The sequence below is a fragment of the Poecilia formosa genome, unplaced genomic scaffold, assembly GCF_000485575.1.
Source record: "Poecilia formosa unplaced genomic scaffold, Poecilia_formosa-5.1.2 Scaffold19, whole genome shotgun sequence".
In the NCBI taxonomy this organism is placed as follows: domain Eukaryota; kingdom Metazoa; phylum Chordata; class Actinopteri; order Cyprinodontiformes; family Poeciliidae; genus Poecilia; species Poecilia formosa.
The window spans coordinates 1311146-1329634 of NW_006799958.1; the positions used below are offsets into that span (position 1 = coordinate 1311146).

The following is an 18489-nucleotide window of genomic DNA, read 5'->3' on the forward strand; positions in this document are numbered from 1 at the left end:
CTTTTAAGCAGGCATTAAACATATTTTTCACTAAGCCCAAATTTCTCAATTAAAATGTTTTGATGTAACATTGCAATCTTAAATCTCATTATCTTTCATTAGAGACAAGCACAAAATTACCATAATTAACAGAAATAAAGGCTTTGAAACATCGGCTTGTGTGTGATTAATCTTTATAACTCATTCCAGTTATGTACTGAAATAAACAGACATTTCAATAAAATTCAGATTTATTGAATGGGTGAGGACAGTACTAACTCAAATCAGAAAGAAAACAATTGGTGGTAAATGAGATTACTAAATATACTACTTAGAAAGATTTTGTAACATGGATCTGTTAGACGTGTTGGTTTGCCGTTTTCAAAATCTGAAGAAACATTTGACTTTTCTGTCCCTGAATGCACCATGACACTAGCCAAAATATATTTTAAGAAGTAACTGCTTTTATTGCTTATCATTACAGTTCTTTTTCCCATTAAATTATTGTGTTGGTTTGCAGACCAAAGTTGTGCAGATGGCTTTTTTCTTTTATTTTTTTCCTAAATATACACACAAGCTCACTCTCAACACAGAGGTCAGATTTCCTGACCAAGATTGGACACAACAAAGCCTTTTGACATTTCCACTAACCAGAAGCTCAACCCCATGGGTATTTTACCTCAATGGAGATGCGTGTGTGCATGTGTGTGTGAGTGTGGGAGAGAGATAGCGAAAGAGAGAGTAAAGAGAATGATCATGAGACAGGAGCTGACAGAGAACAGAATGTCTATGCCTTGTGAAATGCTTGGTTTTCACAAGGTTGTGACTTTGCCTACATGCTCTGTAAGGTTTAGGGAATCACACTGCAAAGACAAGCTGTTGAGCTCAATGGAAAGCAATGAGCATTTATCACATCTTTCAAATAGAGACACAGTCTTCCTTTCAAGATTTGTTGAGAATAACCTTTTAACATTTCCTGCAGTTTTATTTTTTTCTTCCTCCCCCCCCCAGAGCTAAATATGGTGTGCGCTTCACTAGATAACACTTTCCACATCATTCCGATAGTAAAGCGCTGTAGGTCGCCATTGAATACATGACAATTCTAATCTTTTCATATGGCCAAGATGTCAACAGATAACTGGTCCATCCAATGCAGGACAACTTGATTCTCTACTGCATGTTTGATACACATTTTGGATGCTTCACATCCCTTGTGTCTTGCTGTGTTTTTGAAACATCAGGTGTTCGATATGCACAATCACACCGACATGTTAAAGCGTTGCAGTTGGAATGCACACTGTGATTGAGGCATGCGTTAAGTAGCAATGTCAAAATGATCAATATTAAGATAGAACAATGTAAGAAAATGTGTTTTTAAGTATTTGCATTATAGTTGACACCAACTTTACAGTTTTGATCTTCCCAAGCTGATCTACCTTGCACATCAGAGCTAAAGATACCAACTCCATCTCCCCTTGCAGAGTTTCATCTGATCAATCATGGCTGAGAATCAACAGTGTGCTGCTGATGGAAGTATGAAGCTGGTAACCCAACAAGTACATCGAGAGACATGGCAGAGGCAAAAGCATTTTGCCTTGGAGACTGACGGACAGGAAAAGCTGAAGGGTCATTATAAGCCAGGTTGATGGCTGTGCAAGCACTACAAAAAAGTGACACTGATGTTTGAGAGCAATCTAAAAAAGTCGGTAAAGCTCCTGTATATGAAAGAGTGTAATATTTAAATATTAGCAACCTTTTGCTAGCCACATTACGTGTTAAATCAGTCTAATTTACCCAAGTTAAATACCAAGTACCAAGTTAGAGTGAAGCACGCACTGCGCAATGACTCCGTTCTTTATCAGAGTATTGAAAATGGCATCAATATCTTTTATGGCCCCCAGATGTGAAGTTGATTTCTTTAAGCTTGACATCCCATGGTACTTAAATTCTCTCTGTATCATGTTTATGACAAGTAATTTGTCAAGAAAATTAGTGATTGTTGAGATTCCCTGCTATGTTGACAGATTCAACTAATACAGACCCTTGTAGGGTAAAGCACTGAAAAAGCTCTCACCACTTTAAAATCTTTGTGTGGCAGCATTTACACAGACAAGATGCAAATGACTTGTAATTAAAGTGAGAATCTCACGACATGCTAACTGTTAGCTGGTAGAAAGTTAGCATCTGTCCAACGTTCAGTCAATGCTCAGATAAACAACAACACAAAAATCTCCTTTTGGCATATGGCTTTAATTATAATTAGACAAACATCAAGCATGCAATATTTGGATGTTTCTACACTGATTAGGGATAATTTAACAGTTTGTGACACCTGTCGCTACTACATTTGCAAAAATAAAATGTGAAAATGATCAATTTCCCCCAGAACACAGCTATATCCATTCGAGTTGAATTTATTTTTACACATATTGTGTGAGTGATTCTCTAAATAATCATATTGATGTTTTTTTTTAGCAAAAAAAAATTCCTAACTAAACAGGTTAGGAATTGGTTTCATCATGTTTTTGAGGCACAGTCTGTGTTGGAAGCAAAATGATCAATAGAATTACCATTAAGATAATTTCATGTGGTCACAAGTTTCTTAAGTGACATTGTACTTTATGTGTAAAAAAAAAACCCTTTCAGAATTCATTTACTATTTTATTTTTTCCCCACTTAGCTTCACTAAATTATTTGCTAACATATAGAGGATGTCCAGAAGATGGCTGGGCATGCATGCATCGCACCTGGGACATTTCCATTGGCTGGAAGAGTTGAAAAGCACAGAGGCAGATTGACTGTTTCCTCATGTTCTGTCTCCCTGCACTGGCTGCCAAGGAGGACAAATGCTCTTTCTGCTGGTACACGAGATGAGTATAGCACATGTGCTCATTGCTGGCACAATATAGCAGTACTCACACAGGAACTGTCACCAGCAGACTCGGCCATGTTCTGGCACAAACTCCTGTGACAGTTTTCTCTCTCCTGTTTACCAAGATTAAGGAGAAACTGATTGGGATTACAAACTGTTTCACTTGAGCTATCTCTTCAGTCCCTGCAATACCATTCTTCTAAAACAAATAAACAAAAGAGCTCTTCCTCCAACCCCTTACTTCTTCTTCTTTTCTAGTTCTGCAACCCTGATTGAATTTATGTGGAACGGCAACTCTTTACCTTATTTTAGAAATTTCTTGACATTGTTGTGTGTTGTAACTCCGAAGTAGTTTTGGCTGAGGAAATGGAGGTGTACAAACTTTAACGACTTCAAGTAAAATAGAATCTCCTTGAATTATTATGGCCTTAACAAGAAGATAAAACAATAAGGATAAGGATAAAACAATGTCTTTTGGGTTTCATTAACACAATAAACATTTTATAATCTAATCTTTTCAGAGTAGAATAATCTGATTTGCATTTAATCAGATGCGAATCAGATTATTAATCAGCCAAACGATTCCCAGTTTTAAGCGATAGAAGATCACATTAAGTCTTGATAAACACTGTAAAAGAGTCTCATATTATGAGTTTCTAATGCCTACTATATTAGCAGACCACAGAGGAAAGCCACATATTTCTGCACTGAGTGCAATTCCGATGGGATGTCCATTCTGCGTCAAATAGGTATGCAAGCGACGGAAAACTCATTGTGGGTGTCATAGAGAACATGGTCTCTTTTTTGGAGTGGGGAGGATTCTCGCAATGCTCATGATGCTCCTTGACAGAATGGCCCCCTGGGTGGTGAGCCATTTATTGGATATAGAAACTTGCCACTAATCAGTCTAGCATCATTTATTTCATTGCCATATGAGCCTTCTCCCCGCTGACAATTTAATTTCACATTTAGGGCATTAAGGCACCTCTCCATACCTTTTTGCTGTCCCTTTTAACCATCTTAAATGATAGCTTACCGGTGATTCTTTTTTCTTTTTTTTTCTCCCCATCTTTTTCTCCTCAGTTGACTTACCCATTTCAGGAGCCGCCTTCTCCCTCCACGCAAGAGACAGTGACCTTAACCTTGACAGGTTGTGTGAATGTGTGTGAGTTTTAAATGATAGCAGTCCAGGGGGTAAAGATCAGAGTTAAATGGAAAGGGAAGGTTGTAGAGAATCAATAACCTCAGGCTTAAGAGGAAGGAGTAAAAAAAAAGAAAAAAGTGTTGCATTCACTGGACCTCTGGGCCCCTCAGTGAGTTACTGGTTATCAATCACTCTGCATTTACTGTAGCTCTGCAGACAAAAGGAAACATTAAGGGAGAGGAACATCTGCTGCTCATTGACAGAACAAGAATGGTAAATTAATCAGAAGTGGTTTTAATTATTCACAGGCTGACATTTCATAGTTTCTTGAGTTTTGTTTGAAGTTACAATAACTTTGATTTAAAATGCAAAACAATGCAAACAGGAAGGAAAAAAAAATAAAAAATAGGTAGAATGACCCGACTATATTGCTGACTTGTGCTGCGGAGCAGTCTCGGATGGTCAGGTGCGTATTTTTTAAATTGTTAATTAAATAATTAGACACATTTTATCCAAAATGTATAAATATTTGGCTTAAAAATAAAAATCACATTACCTTGCTCATTCCAAACAGACAAACAAACAGTATGCAGGGTTTTTCAAAAATATTTGTACCTCTTCAACTTTTTTTACATCTTCATGTTACAACCACAAACTGCCAAGCTTGAGAATATTTTGTTGGAATCATGCAAGCGAAAGAAAATGAAACACTATCTTCAACATTTTTTACAAATGAAAATCTATCAAGCGCCTTTGTATTTGCATTTGGCCTGTTGTAATCTGATAACTCTGTTGTTCTCACATGGGGTATGAATACTTCTTAAGGTGGCAGAAATTATGTTTCCTTACTCATAGGAGATAAACAGAATCATATCAGCTACATAAAAACTTGTTATAATATACATTAACACAAAAAAAGTGTCTAAAGTACTGGTCAATATTATTAGTATCTTTTTGTATAAATCAATGAAACAATAAACAAATAAAATAAAAAAAATAGTCATTGCTCTAGAACAACTGCCAGAAAGTGAAGAGACATTCTCCATTTTAGTCCTAAGAGGGCGCTACTTTCCCCTCTCCGTCTCCAAAATATGCAGGTGTTTAATGAATTATGTGCCATCTCCAACTGATGGAGCCAGTTGGACTCAGACGTACCCAGACCAGGGACACAGGCTCATGCACCAACAGCCAGGCATCAACAGGCTCCACAGGCTCTGACAGTCAGAGAAACACGGACCAGACCAGAAACATACAGGTGGTTCGAAAGACACTAACAGGTATAGAGGGATTATATAAAGGATACACGCTGGCGACCTCTTTGCGAAAAGCACCCACCTGCCAGCTCTGAAACATTTTAATCATTTGATGGCCAATTACTCTCGAGCCAGGCAGAACAGAACAGAAACTCACACTTCACTTCCCCAGCACTCACAGATGGCCAGACAGGCTGGGTGCCCGCCGCTTTTCTTTGTTCTACCTGTCCAATCAAAAGCGCAGCTCCCCTCTGACATAAGCGAGCAAGAGACTGTTTTGAAGTTTTCAGCATGACTTTGAAGAGAGAGCACAGGAAGAACTGCAACCCATAATATCGCAACATGTCACAACACGATGTTTATGTTCACAATGTAATATTGGAACGGGATTGTTTAAAGTATAAAGAACTGTTCTGTGTGTAACATTTCACAGAGAAACGCCACTGTGGACCGACAACATCCGCTAGTGCGCATATATTTACATAAGTAGTGATGCCTCGGTACTTGGTAAATATTGAAGCTTTCTAATCTGAGCTCATTCAGTGTTCTATAAATGTGACATCATCTCATAGTGATATTGCTTCAACAGAGACCCCATGTCTGCACACAGTATTTACCGTCTACACGAGTCAATGCGCCGCAGATCACGTATGATTATCATTTATCACAGTTTTCAAACAACATGTCAACAACAGCATGACAATATGCTAAAGAGGTAATGCACCCATTTGAATCAGGTTTGCTGAAGCTGAGAAACATCTAAAACAAAATACGAGTTAAAGAACGGTGATAGTTCTTCCAAGTGGCCAAATATAAACTTGAAAGCAGAATAGTAATACATCGTATCTGAAATACTTAGACTACCAAATATTTCATCCAGACATTCCTTCATAATTCATTTAATGCAGACATTGACATTGCGTTGATGATTCCAATTCAATATGTTGTGCAGTTTCACCCGACTATAGCAGATTTCTCAGGATAAATCCAGCTGTTCTGAGACAAGCCTTAGAATATTAGAGATTATAAATGAGCAAACAGCATCATTAAGACCATCAGCTAGGTCAGGGATAAAGCTGTGGAGAAGTTTAAAGCTGAATTAAGTGCTAAAATATTATCCCTAGCGTTTATCTAAGAAGCAGCCCAGGGACTCATAGTAACTCTGAGGGAGCTACAGAGATCCACAGCTGAGGTGGAACAATCTATTGAATGGACAATTAGTTGTGTACGCCACAAATCTGGCCATTTTAGAAGAGTGGGAAGAAGAAAACCATTGTTGAAGAAAAATCATATTAAGTCCTATTTGCAATTTTGCACAGGCCAGTAAAAGATGTTTCTGTCCAACATGCAAAATGGCATGTTTGGCCAGAAACTAACACTGTACATTACCCTGAACTCATTGTTCTTGCTGTGATATATGGTGATGGTAGCATCATGGCAGATGTCCAGAGAAGCTGGTCAGAGTTGATGGGAAGATGGATGGCGCTAATGACAAGGCAACTCTTCAAGAGGTTGCAAACATTTAAAGACTAGAGTGATGCAAGCAGTACAAAGACCCTAAACATAAAGCAGGGCTACAATGAAATGGCTTCACTTGAAGCAATCTGTGGCAGAATTCAAATATTTCTTTGGTCAGTTGTTGAAGTTCGTTACCATTTTTTCGCTACACGAGGTAGAATAAAAGGTAGCTATTTCTTGTAATTGAAAGTTTCTTCAATAAGTCAGAACAGTAATTCTTCATGTTACAGCTCCATATCATAAAGCCACAAAGGCATCAAGAGTGAGGTGCCACTTCATAGCCTTATTACAGAAGGCTATTATTATTGTGAATGGTACATTTAAATTTTGACTAAGAAAACTGCAATCACACGTATCTATTTACTGTGAACAGAAATGTTGTTCACAGTAAGAATCCATCTCTCAAACTTCTAAAAGTCTGCCTCTTTGTTGCCGTTTTCACATTCTCATTTTTATCTTTACCAGTAAAGATTAATCAATAAATAAAAAAATAACCAATTGATGTAGTATACATGAAATTCATATTTAAAGAAAGAAGATCTTCAAAATTAAAGAAATATTGCCCATCCACAGTCAAGACGGCTTCATATACTTTTGAGTATATGAGCAACATATACAAGTTTATTTGAGAGAGAGAAAAACAGTTGGCTTTAAAACTGTGTCTCACACATTGCAGCTTCTGGAAAGCGTGAAGGAAATGTAAGAAGTTTTTGAGCAATCTGATGGCTCTGCATGCCACAAAACGCTGTCACTTTGTGACAACCAAAACAATTGATGTCTTTTGAATTCAAGCACCATGTGATTCATTTCATTGTCAGCACTATTCAAACACTAAAGTTATTGTTGATTATCCGTCTTATGCCTGACACTTGACATGTTAAATAAAGCAGAAATAAACAAATAAAGTTGAAGAACGTCACAGAATGCAAAAAGAAAGATTCTGACAACGACTGTAACCTGCCATATTTCTAGTCTGTTATTATGGCCTTAAAAATGTCTCACCATCATAAAACGTAAAGGTAAATCCCAATTTTTTACCTGGCTTGAAAAGTGTTGTCACCCAGATCTTTAGCTCATCCTGACAGCGGCATGTTATTTACTTATTTTCCTCCCAAACAAACACTTCCTAATATTCCTCTAGTTTAATCATGAAAACATGAATGCATAAGCAATTCATTATTACCACATGCAGTGGCTTGTAAAAGCATCCATATTTCCCCATTCTGTCTTTTTATATTATTTTTGAACTGTTATGAATTGACTTGAATGTTTTGTGATCTGCCATCTAACTCAAGTTCAGTCAGACTGGAGTAAGAGCAAAAGTGCACATCAATTCTCAGGTCTTGCAACAGATTCTCAATTGGATTCAGGTCTGGGCTGAGCCATTCTAACATGCGAATGTGCTTTGATCTAAACCAGACTACAAAGTCTGACTGACATCCGCTGAAAAGCTATTTGAAAAAATAAAAAAAGTCACACATCCCTTCATTTTCAATACTAATCAGAGGGATTCTAGATACAGAAGGTGTAAATAATTTCTTACAAATGCACCGCGCGTATAACACAGCGCCAAAAACTGTCTGACTCTGAACTTGATCTAATTCTAGTCTTTTCTGGATTTGTGATGCTCCTTCTGGCAGAAAGGTCTTTTTGGAACAAAGTAACAGTAAGAGCTTATTAGTATGATTGCAGGAGAGAAACAAAGAAGTTGTTGAGTGCTGCATATAACGTTGCACATGGCTCAAAGGGAAGTCAGTTGTGTTTACCCCTCTGGTTATCCCTCCATCTAAATGTTCCCTCCTACTGAAGATAGGGCTCTGGGGAGAATACTTCTTTAATAGAAAAGCTCCATTTCTCAATACTCCTATTTTCTCTCTCATTCTCTATCCAATTTCTCTGTACTTCTTTGTTGCTTTGCTTCCTGTGTGCGTGTGTGTGTCTGGAGAAGTATTTACTCCAGGAAGGCGTGTTGACAGCTGTCCTCCCTCCTGTTGCCGTAGACTGTACTGGCAGTCCCTCACAGCGAGGGCCATGCCTTTTACTCCCAAACCAAACCCCTATCAACAGCATCCCAGCTTTAAACAACACCCGCTACTTTCAGCTCATCTTTACAGCTCAATCGTTCGGCTCGCACAGCCCGGGCAACACCCGGCGCCCGTCAAAATATAAGTCATTAGCGCAACTCTGCGCATCAAACATTAACTTCTCCTCATTCGTAATCGAGTCACCGAGTCTTGAATGCAACAGCTGAATACGGTGACGCATGTGAAAACAATAAGGCGCGGATGACTCTGCCGCAAGTTCCAAATGGATGATGACGCTCGCCGAGTGTTTCTTTGGCCACACAAGTAGAATATGCAATTGCCTACGGGACACTGAGAGCAGTACTTCCCACCAGCAGCCTATTCATTATGCGGTGTACTCACCTGAAGGCAAGCAGGCGCTCTACCGTGTGGTTTGTTGACATCCACAGCAACAAGCTGCCATCCTCCGGCAGCGTCTTCATGGAACATCTGTGGCATAAGGGCAGCAAATAAGTGGTAGAAAATGCTCACAAACACACAGAACCAGACGCATCATTTGAAGCAGTAGACGTGACACACACACACAGAAACCCCGTGGCTACATCATCATGAAACATCTGTGGCTACAAAAATAAAGCTCAAGGCATTGTGCACATAGATTCGAGCCCACCCAAAACAGGATGCTAGCTTCTAAATGCGGTGAGGTCGCCGTGGGGTCTAAAAGTGGAAAAAAAAACAAATAAAACAACTAAAAATAACCCTGAGACATTCAATTACACAAGACAGCTAGTTCACACATTAAAACCTTTTCCTTTACTTTCAAAAAAAGGAGGAAGGAAAGGGGTAAATATGATGATAATAAAGGTTAATCATGTATACTGTGAAGCACGTTTAGCACAGCAACTATCTGCAGTAAAAACGCTCACAAAAAAGAGGCAGAAAGAAAACTGTCCACAAAAAAATAATAAAAAACGAAGATCATGAATGTGCATATCAATACATGTGTCCGTATTGAGTCCACATACCTAAATCATCAATGTAACATTTTGTTGTAAGTAATTTAATCCTCTATATGTGCAAAAAAAATCCCAACTGTAAATCCTCTCTGGAATAAACGATCCGGGAAGATAAAATGAGTCGGTCCAGCAGGCGGTGATGTTAAAATTGTCGACGTCAAAATGTGTTGTGGTTAATTTCTAATGTTAAACAGTCTTCATAAAATTATAAGAGAAATTTGAGTTGAACATAAATTAAAAGACACCATTTATAGCAGTTTGAAGAAAATTATCTTTTGTAGTGCACTCCTCTGCTAATCTTATTTTAGTATTTTATCTTTAAGATTGGTGTACCAAAACTACACTTCCTTACACTACAATATGAGAAAATTATTTTTCAACTGTTGGTTGTCACAGGGGATATGAAATAGACATGAATTGATGATGCTAGATCAGTGTGAAGTGTCAAGTGGAAGACAGCTCCATCCGTTTCCCTCCTGGAAAAAAATTGGGCTCATAGCAAGCCAAACAGTACAGAAAAGGGACAAAATGACATTTAGGCTTAAGACAATTTAACCTAAACTTAATTTAGGTTTAATTGTCATGCTGACATTTAAACCTCTAAGACAAAAGAATGTGAACCTGTCTGAGAAGCAATGTAGTTGAAGGCCAAATAAGCTAAACGATGTATGAAAATGTGTTTGTGGTTTTGGTTCGTCATTGTGAGCCCGGCATTGCAGGCTGTATTTCTGCGATCATGAAATAAAAAGATTGGATTTCTTTGGAGTCAATAAGTTGCTGTACTCACCAGCATGAAAATATAGTTTTGCTTTGCTTTTTCTTAAACAGACTGGATGCTTTGAAAAGCCAGAAAAAAGAAGCTTCCAACCAAAATTAAAGAAAAAATTGAAGTCTGTGATTGAGCAAAGATGAATACAGTTAAACTTTCAGAATGGCTAAGTCCTGGGAAAAGAACTGCTTTTGGAAGATTTGAAACAAGTCATTTCACAAAGGAAAATAAACCAACAGCCCAAAGATTAAGGGTTATGTAAGACAGAATGGCATCGCATTTTTTCCAGAGAGATCGCACCTCAATGGGCACTTCACAATGCCTACCACAATAATAGCATTTTCTGAGAAACTGAACATTTGGTTTTTCTCAGCCATAATCGTCAAAACAAGCAGACATAAATGCTTGAAATACACTCGCTGGAAACTTTATTTTGCATATCTGTTCAGTTGCTTGTTAACTCATCCAGAAAATCAGCTAATCACATGGCAGCTGTTTACTGCACTTTGAAGTCTAGACAGGGTAAGGACAACTTGTTGTCGATCAAGCGCAGCATTAGAATGGCAGAGAATGGGGATTAGAGTGGCTTTTAATGTGGCATAGTTGTTGGAGACAAACAGGCTGGGTAATGTCATGGACATGTTCTGTCATTGTTTAGGCTGCTGGTCGTGGTGTATTGGCAAAGGGATGCCAAACTCTAGTTTCTGAGAGCTGGTGACCTGCATCCTTTCACAGTGAACTAGAAAACCTGAATCAATTGGATGAATTACCTTCTCGACATTTAGAAATCGCAGGATGCTGGCTCTCAAGTAGAGTTTGACGCATGTTGGTGCTGGGACTCGTTTAAAAAAAATCACAACCTTCCATAGTGCAACCTTAGTCCATCCCTTTATGATTACAGCGTAATCATCCTCTATGATGCTGCTTTGTAATTACTGACCAAAATCTCTGAACCATTTCAGATGTATTTCTATGCCAGAAAGAATTTAAGCATTTTCGAGGACAAAGATATGTCAGACCACTTTTATATACACCTTGGAAACATATGTGCATAGCAAAGTGGCTGATGAGTTAATTTCACTAGGAATTTATCTTAGTGAAATCAGTACATGATTTTTTCTTATTTTCTAAAATAAATTCACTTTTCAATAATATTCTGGTTAATTATGACAGACCTTCACCTAAATATGAATGCTAATATTAGAAGGCCTGCATACTCAGTCAGACCATTAATTATGAGTCATTTGTTTAAAACAGGAATGCTTTGTTTGCAGTTATGAAAACATTTTAAATCACATCGGTCACTGCCATGGTAACGGGGGGTGGTGGGGGTTTCTACCACAGAGCAAACCGTATAAAGAATTGTAGATTCGATGTCGTCGTTTTTGCAGGATCTCATCCACCGTAAGAACATACTATTTCTATACCTTCCTTTTTCATTTACAGTGAAGTAGATGAAGCAAAGATATATTTTTGTTTGAAAGGGGTCAAAACAAACAACTTGGCGAGTCTATGCAAATGATGGTGACGATGTGCAAATAGAGTAAGGCTGGCTAGATAATAGCAGATGACAACCCTGAGGACTGCATAAGCTCCACTGGGTGCATCTTTTTTTTTTTCCAGATTTAAACTTCCTGTTGCTTCGCACGGCTAATTTAAGGTGCGTCTAATCTCTCACTGCGTAAGACCCACATAAATCCTTCAACCATTTACTGTTCCACTCTTTGATTGCCTCCCTGCCTCCCACACTGTTTCGGCTTTTGTCTCCTACCTGAACATCAACATTCTCTCATCCTGCCAACGCTGTGCTTTGCAATCCAACGCGATTATCATCTTGCTTTTATTATCACCTAATCCGGCACAGACACTGTCGTCTTGCAGAGCGTCAGACATACAGAGACGATAGAAGCCAGATTTGTCTTCAGTTCACTTTTATTTCATGTGCAATCTGCAAGTTAAAACTTGCTAGATAATGTAATGTTGTGGATAAAGAAGGAAAATCTTTCCCCTTAAAGTTTCTCGGTTTTATTTAATCTTTGAAGCCTAATCTCTATTAAGAACAATAAATCTGGATGGAATATGGCAAAGTCCAGTAATGGAAAGTGTGGCACAGATTTTTGCCACCCTTTCAACAGTTCTCGGGAGGCTGAAGAAAGGCTTATTTTACTTCACCTTCTGTGACTGACACTAAAGTGTTGTGGCACGGCTAATTAGCTCTCCTCCCTCTAAGACAGAGATTAGGTATGGCAATGAGATTACAATTAAATTGCATGGTGACAAAAATGGCAATTTCTTTTAAGGTCTTTGCCATTTTCCCAGCAGCACAAGCATGTTCATGAATTACTAAACTAATAAAAAATGATTTCGCGATTTCCCAAGGCGTGTCACTAAAAACTGCTCATGACATCAATATTTTATGTTCTCACTGATCAAAAATACTTTCTGAGACTAAATTTTCCTCTAGGAATCAATCACCACATTTCAGAGCCGCAAGGCCTGAAAATCTTTGAAGTATGCAAAATAAATAAATCACACTCAGCCTTTCGATCAGTTTTCAAAGCGGAAATGCAATTTTAAAATGCACAATTGGGGAACAGAAAGAGTCTTCTTCTGAGTCATATCCACTAGGACAGGAAAACACAACTGCAGATGCATAATTTCATGTCCACAATGGCACCATTTTGAAGCACTCAGCCATGTAAAATGGTTATTTGGCTGCTTTTTGGAGACACACTAAAGCTTTCGTAGTAACAGCTACTAAAGATGGCAGAAGCAGGGAGCAAGACCTTAAGATGACTGAGGTGTTGGTAATGACCATAACTTTTCTCAAGTAAGAAACTACTTTTTCTTACTTATAACTAGCTGAAACTGCATTATTATTATTTTTTCTTCTGTATTTAAGCTAAATGAGGAAGACGACATTAAACCCAAGTTGCAATCTGACTGTTATAACTCCTCTTCCCACCACATCATGTAGCATTAGGTTGAAGTCACATTTTAGGAGAAAAATGGCATCATGTTGTGAAAAATGAAACAGAACAATCACTTTTAGTTGAAGTGTCGTGACAAATGCCGCCTTCAGAATTTTGTTTTAAAAGCTGCATACCAATATTGCAATTAACCCATCACAAGTAAGACGATTATTTAGAGAAAAGTGTCCAAATACTGGAAATCACTACAGGAAGTCTGAAATTGCATAAGAGAAGCCCCTCAGTAATTACTGTTGTAGTAGCATGGTTCCAACATCATGTACTGATATGCTGCTTAAAATTACTGCAATCTTTTTAAATACTTTTGACGTTTACTTTTTATTGTTATAACATTTTTTTATTCATATTCCTTATCCCTACTGCAGTTTGCCTGCTTCTTTACTTTGGTGGATCAATTGTGATACAAATTGTTACACTTAAATTTAAGCAGGTGAGTTTGCTGTGATAATTCTTGTTGACTTTGGTGACTCATAAACAGGACAATTCAAGAACTAATTCCTTTGCTACTTTGAGTCTAAAACATAAATGTACCAGGGAGTTGCATTTAAAACACCAACATACATATGTGAGTCTTATATTAATAACTGCTAATTATCAAGATCTAATTTCAATCCTTGTTGGTATGTTTCCTTTTCCTGACAAAAATAATTCAACTCCAAGCTTTTTATAAAGCTTAAATCTTATTATATTCTTCTTATAAATACACGCAGCATTAATGATTTTCTGCCGATTATATTTTTGGACTACAGAGTGGTTGGAACTACACTGACACTCAGACTAATCATATTTGTGTTCATTTCATTTTAGTAAGTAGTCACTGGCAAAGCCCAGAAATATGACTGCAAAGATTACAAAAAAAAAAACCCTGCCAAGAATCACATATTTATATTTAAACAGAGTCACTTCAATTCTAACACCAGCTAGAGGTAGTTCATATGATTCAGTACCAGTGGCATTTGTCATTTTAATCTGCGATTCCCTCATGCCAGCAAAAACATTTAAAAAGTGGCAGCTAGATTTTTACTTCAGATTTGCTTCTGCTTTTGGTGGCTTATAATAAAGTACTGGATTCTTTCCTTGATACAAGACAAACAAAAAGAAAAGAAAGAAAATTGTAAATCTTGAAATATGCTAAATACTAATCAAAACTCCGACTTACAGCACAGCCACAGATTCAATACATGCTTGTATTTGATTCAATAAATCCACATCCTGGAATATTTTGTGAATATTCTTCTAGACTCTCATAAGCTATATTGAAAGTCTTACAGCTGAAAAGGTCCATATATGTACACTTCATGATCAACTCTCAATTTCCCAAGAAATCAAATGAAGCAACGCTTGATTACGAGTAGATAGATAATTAGTTAATTATTCAAAAGCATATTTTTAAATAACCAACAGCCTTATGTGTCGGGGGGGTAAAAAACTAACTTTGGATGCTATCATGAATGTTTTGTCACTCATTTAAATATCTACAGTCCTCTGCTTTGCCAGCTACCCCGTGAACTTTTTTAGATTTCATTATGATACAGCTACAGACTTCAATGTGTTTTTAATGCGATTCGGTTAGATGAAAAAACACAAAGGAGGACACTGCTGTGAAGGAGAAAAAAAAAAAAAAACAATGCCCCATGGTTTCAAATATGTTTACACATACAAATGTACAAAGTGTGGTGTCAGTTTAAATTCAGCTTCCCGGACTTTGTAGGAACTCTTTTTGCTGCAGTCATAAATCTAAGTCTTCTCTACAAACATTTCACATCTGGCATTTCTTAACCATTCTTATTTTTTTTTTTTTCTTTTTTGCAAATTAGGTCAAGCTTAGAGTGGATGGAGACTATCTGAGAGCCACAAATGCTGCCACAGATTCTCAATTGACTCTGATTAGGCCATTCTAACACATGGATATGATTTGAACTAAACCAGTGCATTACGTCTTGGCTGTATGTTATGTATGTTGTCCTGCTACAAAATAAATATCTACTCCAATCTCTAGTCTTTTGCAGCGTTTAGTAGGTTTGGCTCCATCACCTCTGACTAGCTTCACTTTACATGAAGAAGAAAAGCATCTTCCCAGCACACCATTGTTAGTGAGTGCTGGTTTTGCGCTACACGTCAGCGTTGTGCATGTCAGTGAAAAAGTTTGATTATGGTCTCATCTGAACATCTGTTGACAGATTATCCTAGCTGTGGAGCTTTGTGGGGTTCACGTTGAAAGGCCAGGGTGCGCAATATACCCAAGCTGCCATCATGACAATTTGAGGGCGACGTCGTTCACTTTGTGCCTATGAGTGTGATAGTCGTACCTGTGTGGTAGCAGTTGACGTGGTGCTGCTCCTCGACCCCCACATCTGCTGAAATTGCACTCTGATCTCTGCAAACGTCTCAATGATGACAGCAATAAACACATTCTGGAGTAGAAAGGACAACGGGAGTGAACCCAAGATATGCTAAGACAATTAAAAGTAAACGACCACAAAAAAAAAAAAAGAATTGTGCATGAGCTCTCTTCACTATATATTAGATGACAGTCCTTCACTAATTAGCCCAAGAACGTTTTACTAACAAGGAGAAGTCACTACTCCAGTAGGTAAAATAATGGGTGATGTCAATTAACCTGAGCTTTTTTCATGTATAACTGCCTTCTGTAATTATTGTGCAGTAGAAAGACAGAAGCTCAAACCTTGACAAGCCAAGCCAAGAAGAAAATGAGAGTTATAAAGTAGAAGTAGGAGCGCCAGCGCGGGAAACTGTCGATGGCTCTGTACATGAGAAACACCCAGCCCTCCTGTGATGCAGCCTGATACACAGTGAAGATACTTGTACCTAGGAAATGCAGAACCAGGAGAATAAAAATACAAATATACTTTCAGTCAAAGATTTTCAAAGATTTCCATACTTCGATTCAATTTGTTGAATCGGAGTTTATGGGCCAATCAACAGAAATGAGTATGACAAGACAGGAGAAAACATAAGATGATGATGAACATGAGTTGGGCACTATTGGTCTAACACTGATTTCATACTTGGAGACAGTCCTCAGAACAGATCTGCAGGTTATTGTTACTTTTAAAATTCGCAGATCTGATTAAACTATGGACAAGCAACAGCATAGGACTGTCCAGCAGTGATCACAGGAAGGAGGCCAGTTCTGTTTTCCACAAAGTAGCATGTTTTGATGCAAATTACGTGAATCAAACCCAAATCAAAAGCAGAAGACATTGTGGGGATACTTGCCAAAGCTAACAGGAGGAGCCAATCAGAGAGGAGCAGTTACTCCAAAAAAAAAAAAAAAAAACAAGCCAGATTATCGCTTGCAAATAGAGTCAGGGGCAAAGATCTTCATTAAAAAAAAAACATGTCCTGTGGTGTGCATATTGGTGGCAGTATCACATTGTTTGAGAGTTTCGCTGCATATCAAACTGGTGCATTTAAAAAAATGAATTAAATCAACAGTAAAGAATGACATGGGGAAATACAGCTGTGAAGCAAAAACAAAATCCAGTTCCAGATCATCCAGGTAATTGAGGCTTCAGCAAAAACATTTCATTCAAAATGACAGGAATCTAAAATTGCTTAAGGACAAAGAAACTATATTTCAAGTTTTAATTTAAGATTCAGAAGCAAATCCAAAAGGCTTGTTTGAGCAAGGCATACAACTGTGACTGACTCAGTCAACCCAGCTGAGGAAGGCAGAAACACTTTTGAACAATTTTACACCATTTCAAAAAGAAATTCTACCAAATACTAAGAAAATGTAAATAAACTTCAGAATCTGAAAGGAAGTCTAGAAAAAATATTACTTAATACTTACATAGTAAATATAAATGGTTTCAATAATTGTAAATGGCCAAAAAACCGGAAGAGTTCAATCTGATTTAATGTCATACATTGATAACAACAACATATACCTAGTTCATTGAATCCACTGTAACCAAGCTCCTGTCTGGTGAGGCCATAATCTTCTAGATCCACACATTTGAAACCAAGAGGGCACTGGTAGCCCTCTCCATCAGGGGAGCAGTGAGTGTCGGGGATGGCAAAGCTGTTCCACGTCACATTGCTACACAAAAGGGTAAAAAACAAAAGAAAATCACACCTTATATAAAGTACCTAATAATTCTAAAAAAAAAAAAAAAATTTGAATTTAGTGCGACTCAAATCCTTTTTTATAGGTATAACTTTCTTTGAGGTAAAGGATTTTCCAGAATCTGCTTGCTTTGACTAATGAAAACTAATTCTCTTAAATTGCCTGCCCAGACACTCATCCAAATTGTTTATTAGGGGTTACAGGATCAGAAGAGATAATTTAATGCACTGTCACAAAGGGCAATCAGAGGCACAATGATGAATCCTGATAAAAGCTAATTATGCAGGCCTGAAATAGATCAACATGTCTTAGGAAACCTAGTCATTTTTCGTGACGACAAACATGAGGTAAACGAAGCCCAGCATTAGGGTCAAAATGACCTGTGAAAACAGAAAGCCAATGATTTTTTTATTTTATTTGAATAAATAAAAAAAAAATCTTTAGAAATTATTCAAGGTCACCTGTTTATGTCAGCATATGCCCACAGGCATTTAAAAAAAGAAAATTACTTAAATTTCCACACATAGGGAAGAGCATGTCAACAATGTTCTTCTCTATAATAAGTCTAAACTATAAAATGTATTCACAACCATATCAAGAGCATTGCAAAAATGCACAAAAAGCATAAGTTTCCCAAATTTGGAATCAATAAAATACGTCTTATCTTAACACATTGCTGCGTAATTGTAATGTGGAAGGAAAAATAGATAGTGTTGTTTTTTTTACAAATACAAATCTGAAACGTGGCTGCTAATGTGTCTTTTTATAAATAGCTTGCTAAGTAAATATGCACAAAATAAAGGTTGGATTTTTCTACAGATTTCAGTGTGA

At 37.5% G+C, this 18489-nt stretch overlaps 1 protein-coding gene across 1 annotated transcript in view; it reads right to left on the reverse strand.

Annotated features, from left to right (window-relative positions):
- nalcn (sodium leak channel, non-selective) overlaps positions 1–18489 on the reverse strand; it is an 82729-nt gene that overhangs the window by 54590 nt on the left and 9650 nt on the right. Inside the window, exons 8-11 of the mRNA XM_016669013.1 lie at positions 17480–17631; positions 16252–16394; positions 15875–15979; positions 9193–9279 (exon numbers count right to left, since the gene is read on the reverse strand). Of these exons, the coding sequence (XP_016524499.1) occupies positions 9193–9279; positions 15875–15979; positions 16252–16394; positions 17480–17631 (487 nt within the window). The remainder of the gene's footprint in view (positions 1–9192; positions 9280–15874; positions 15980–16251; positions 16395–17479; positions 17632–18489) is intronic.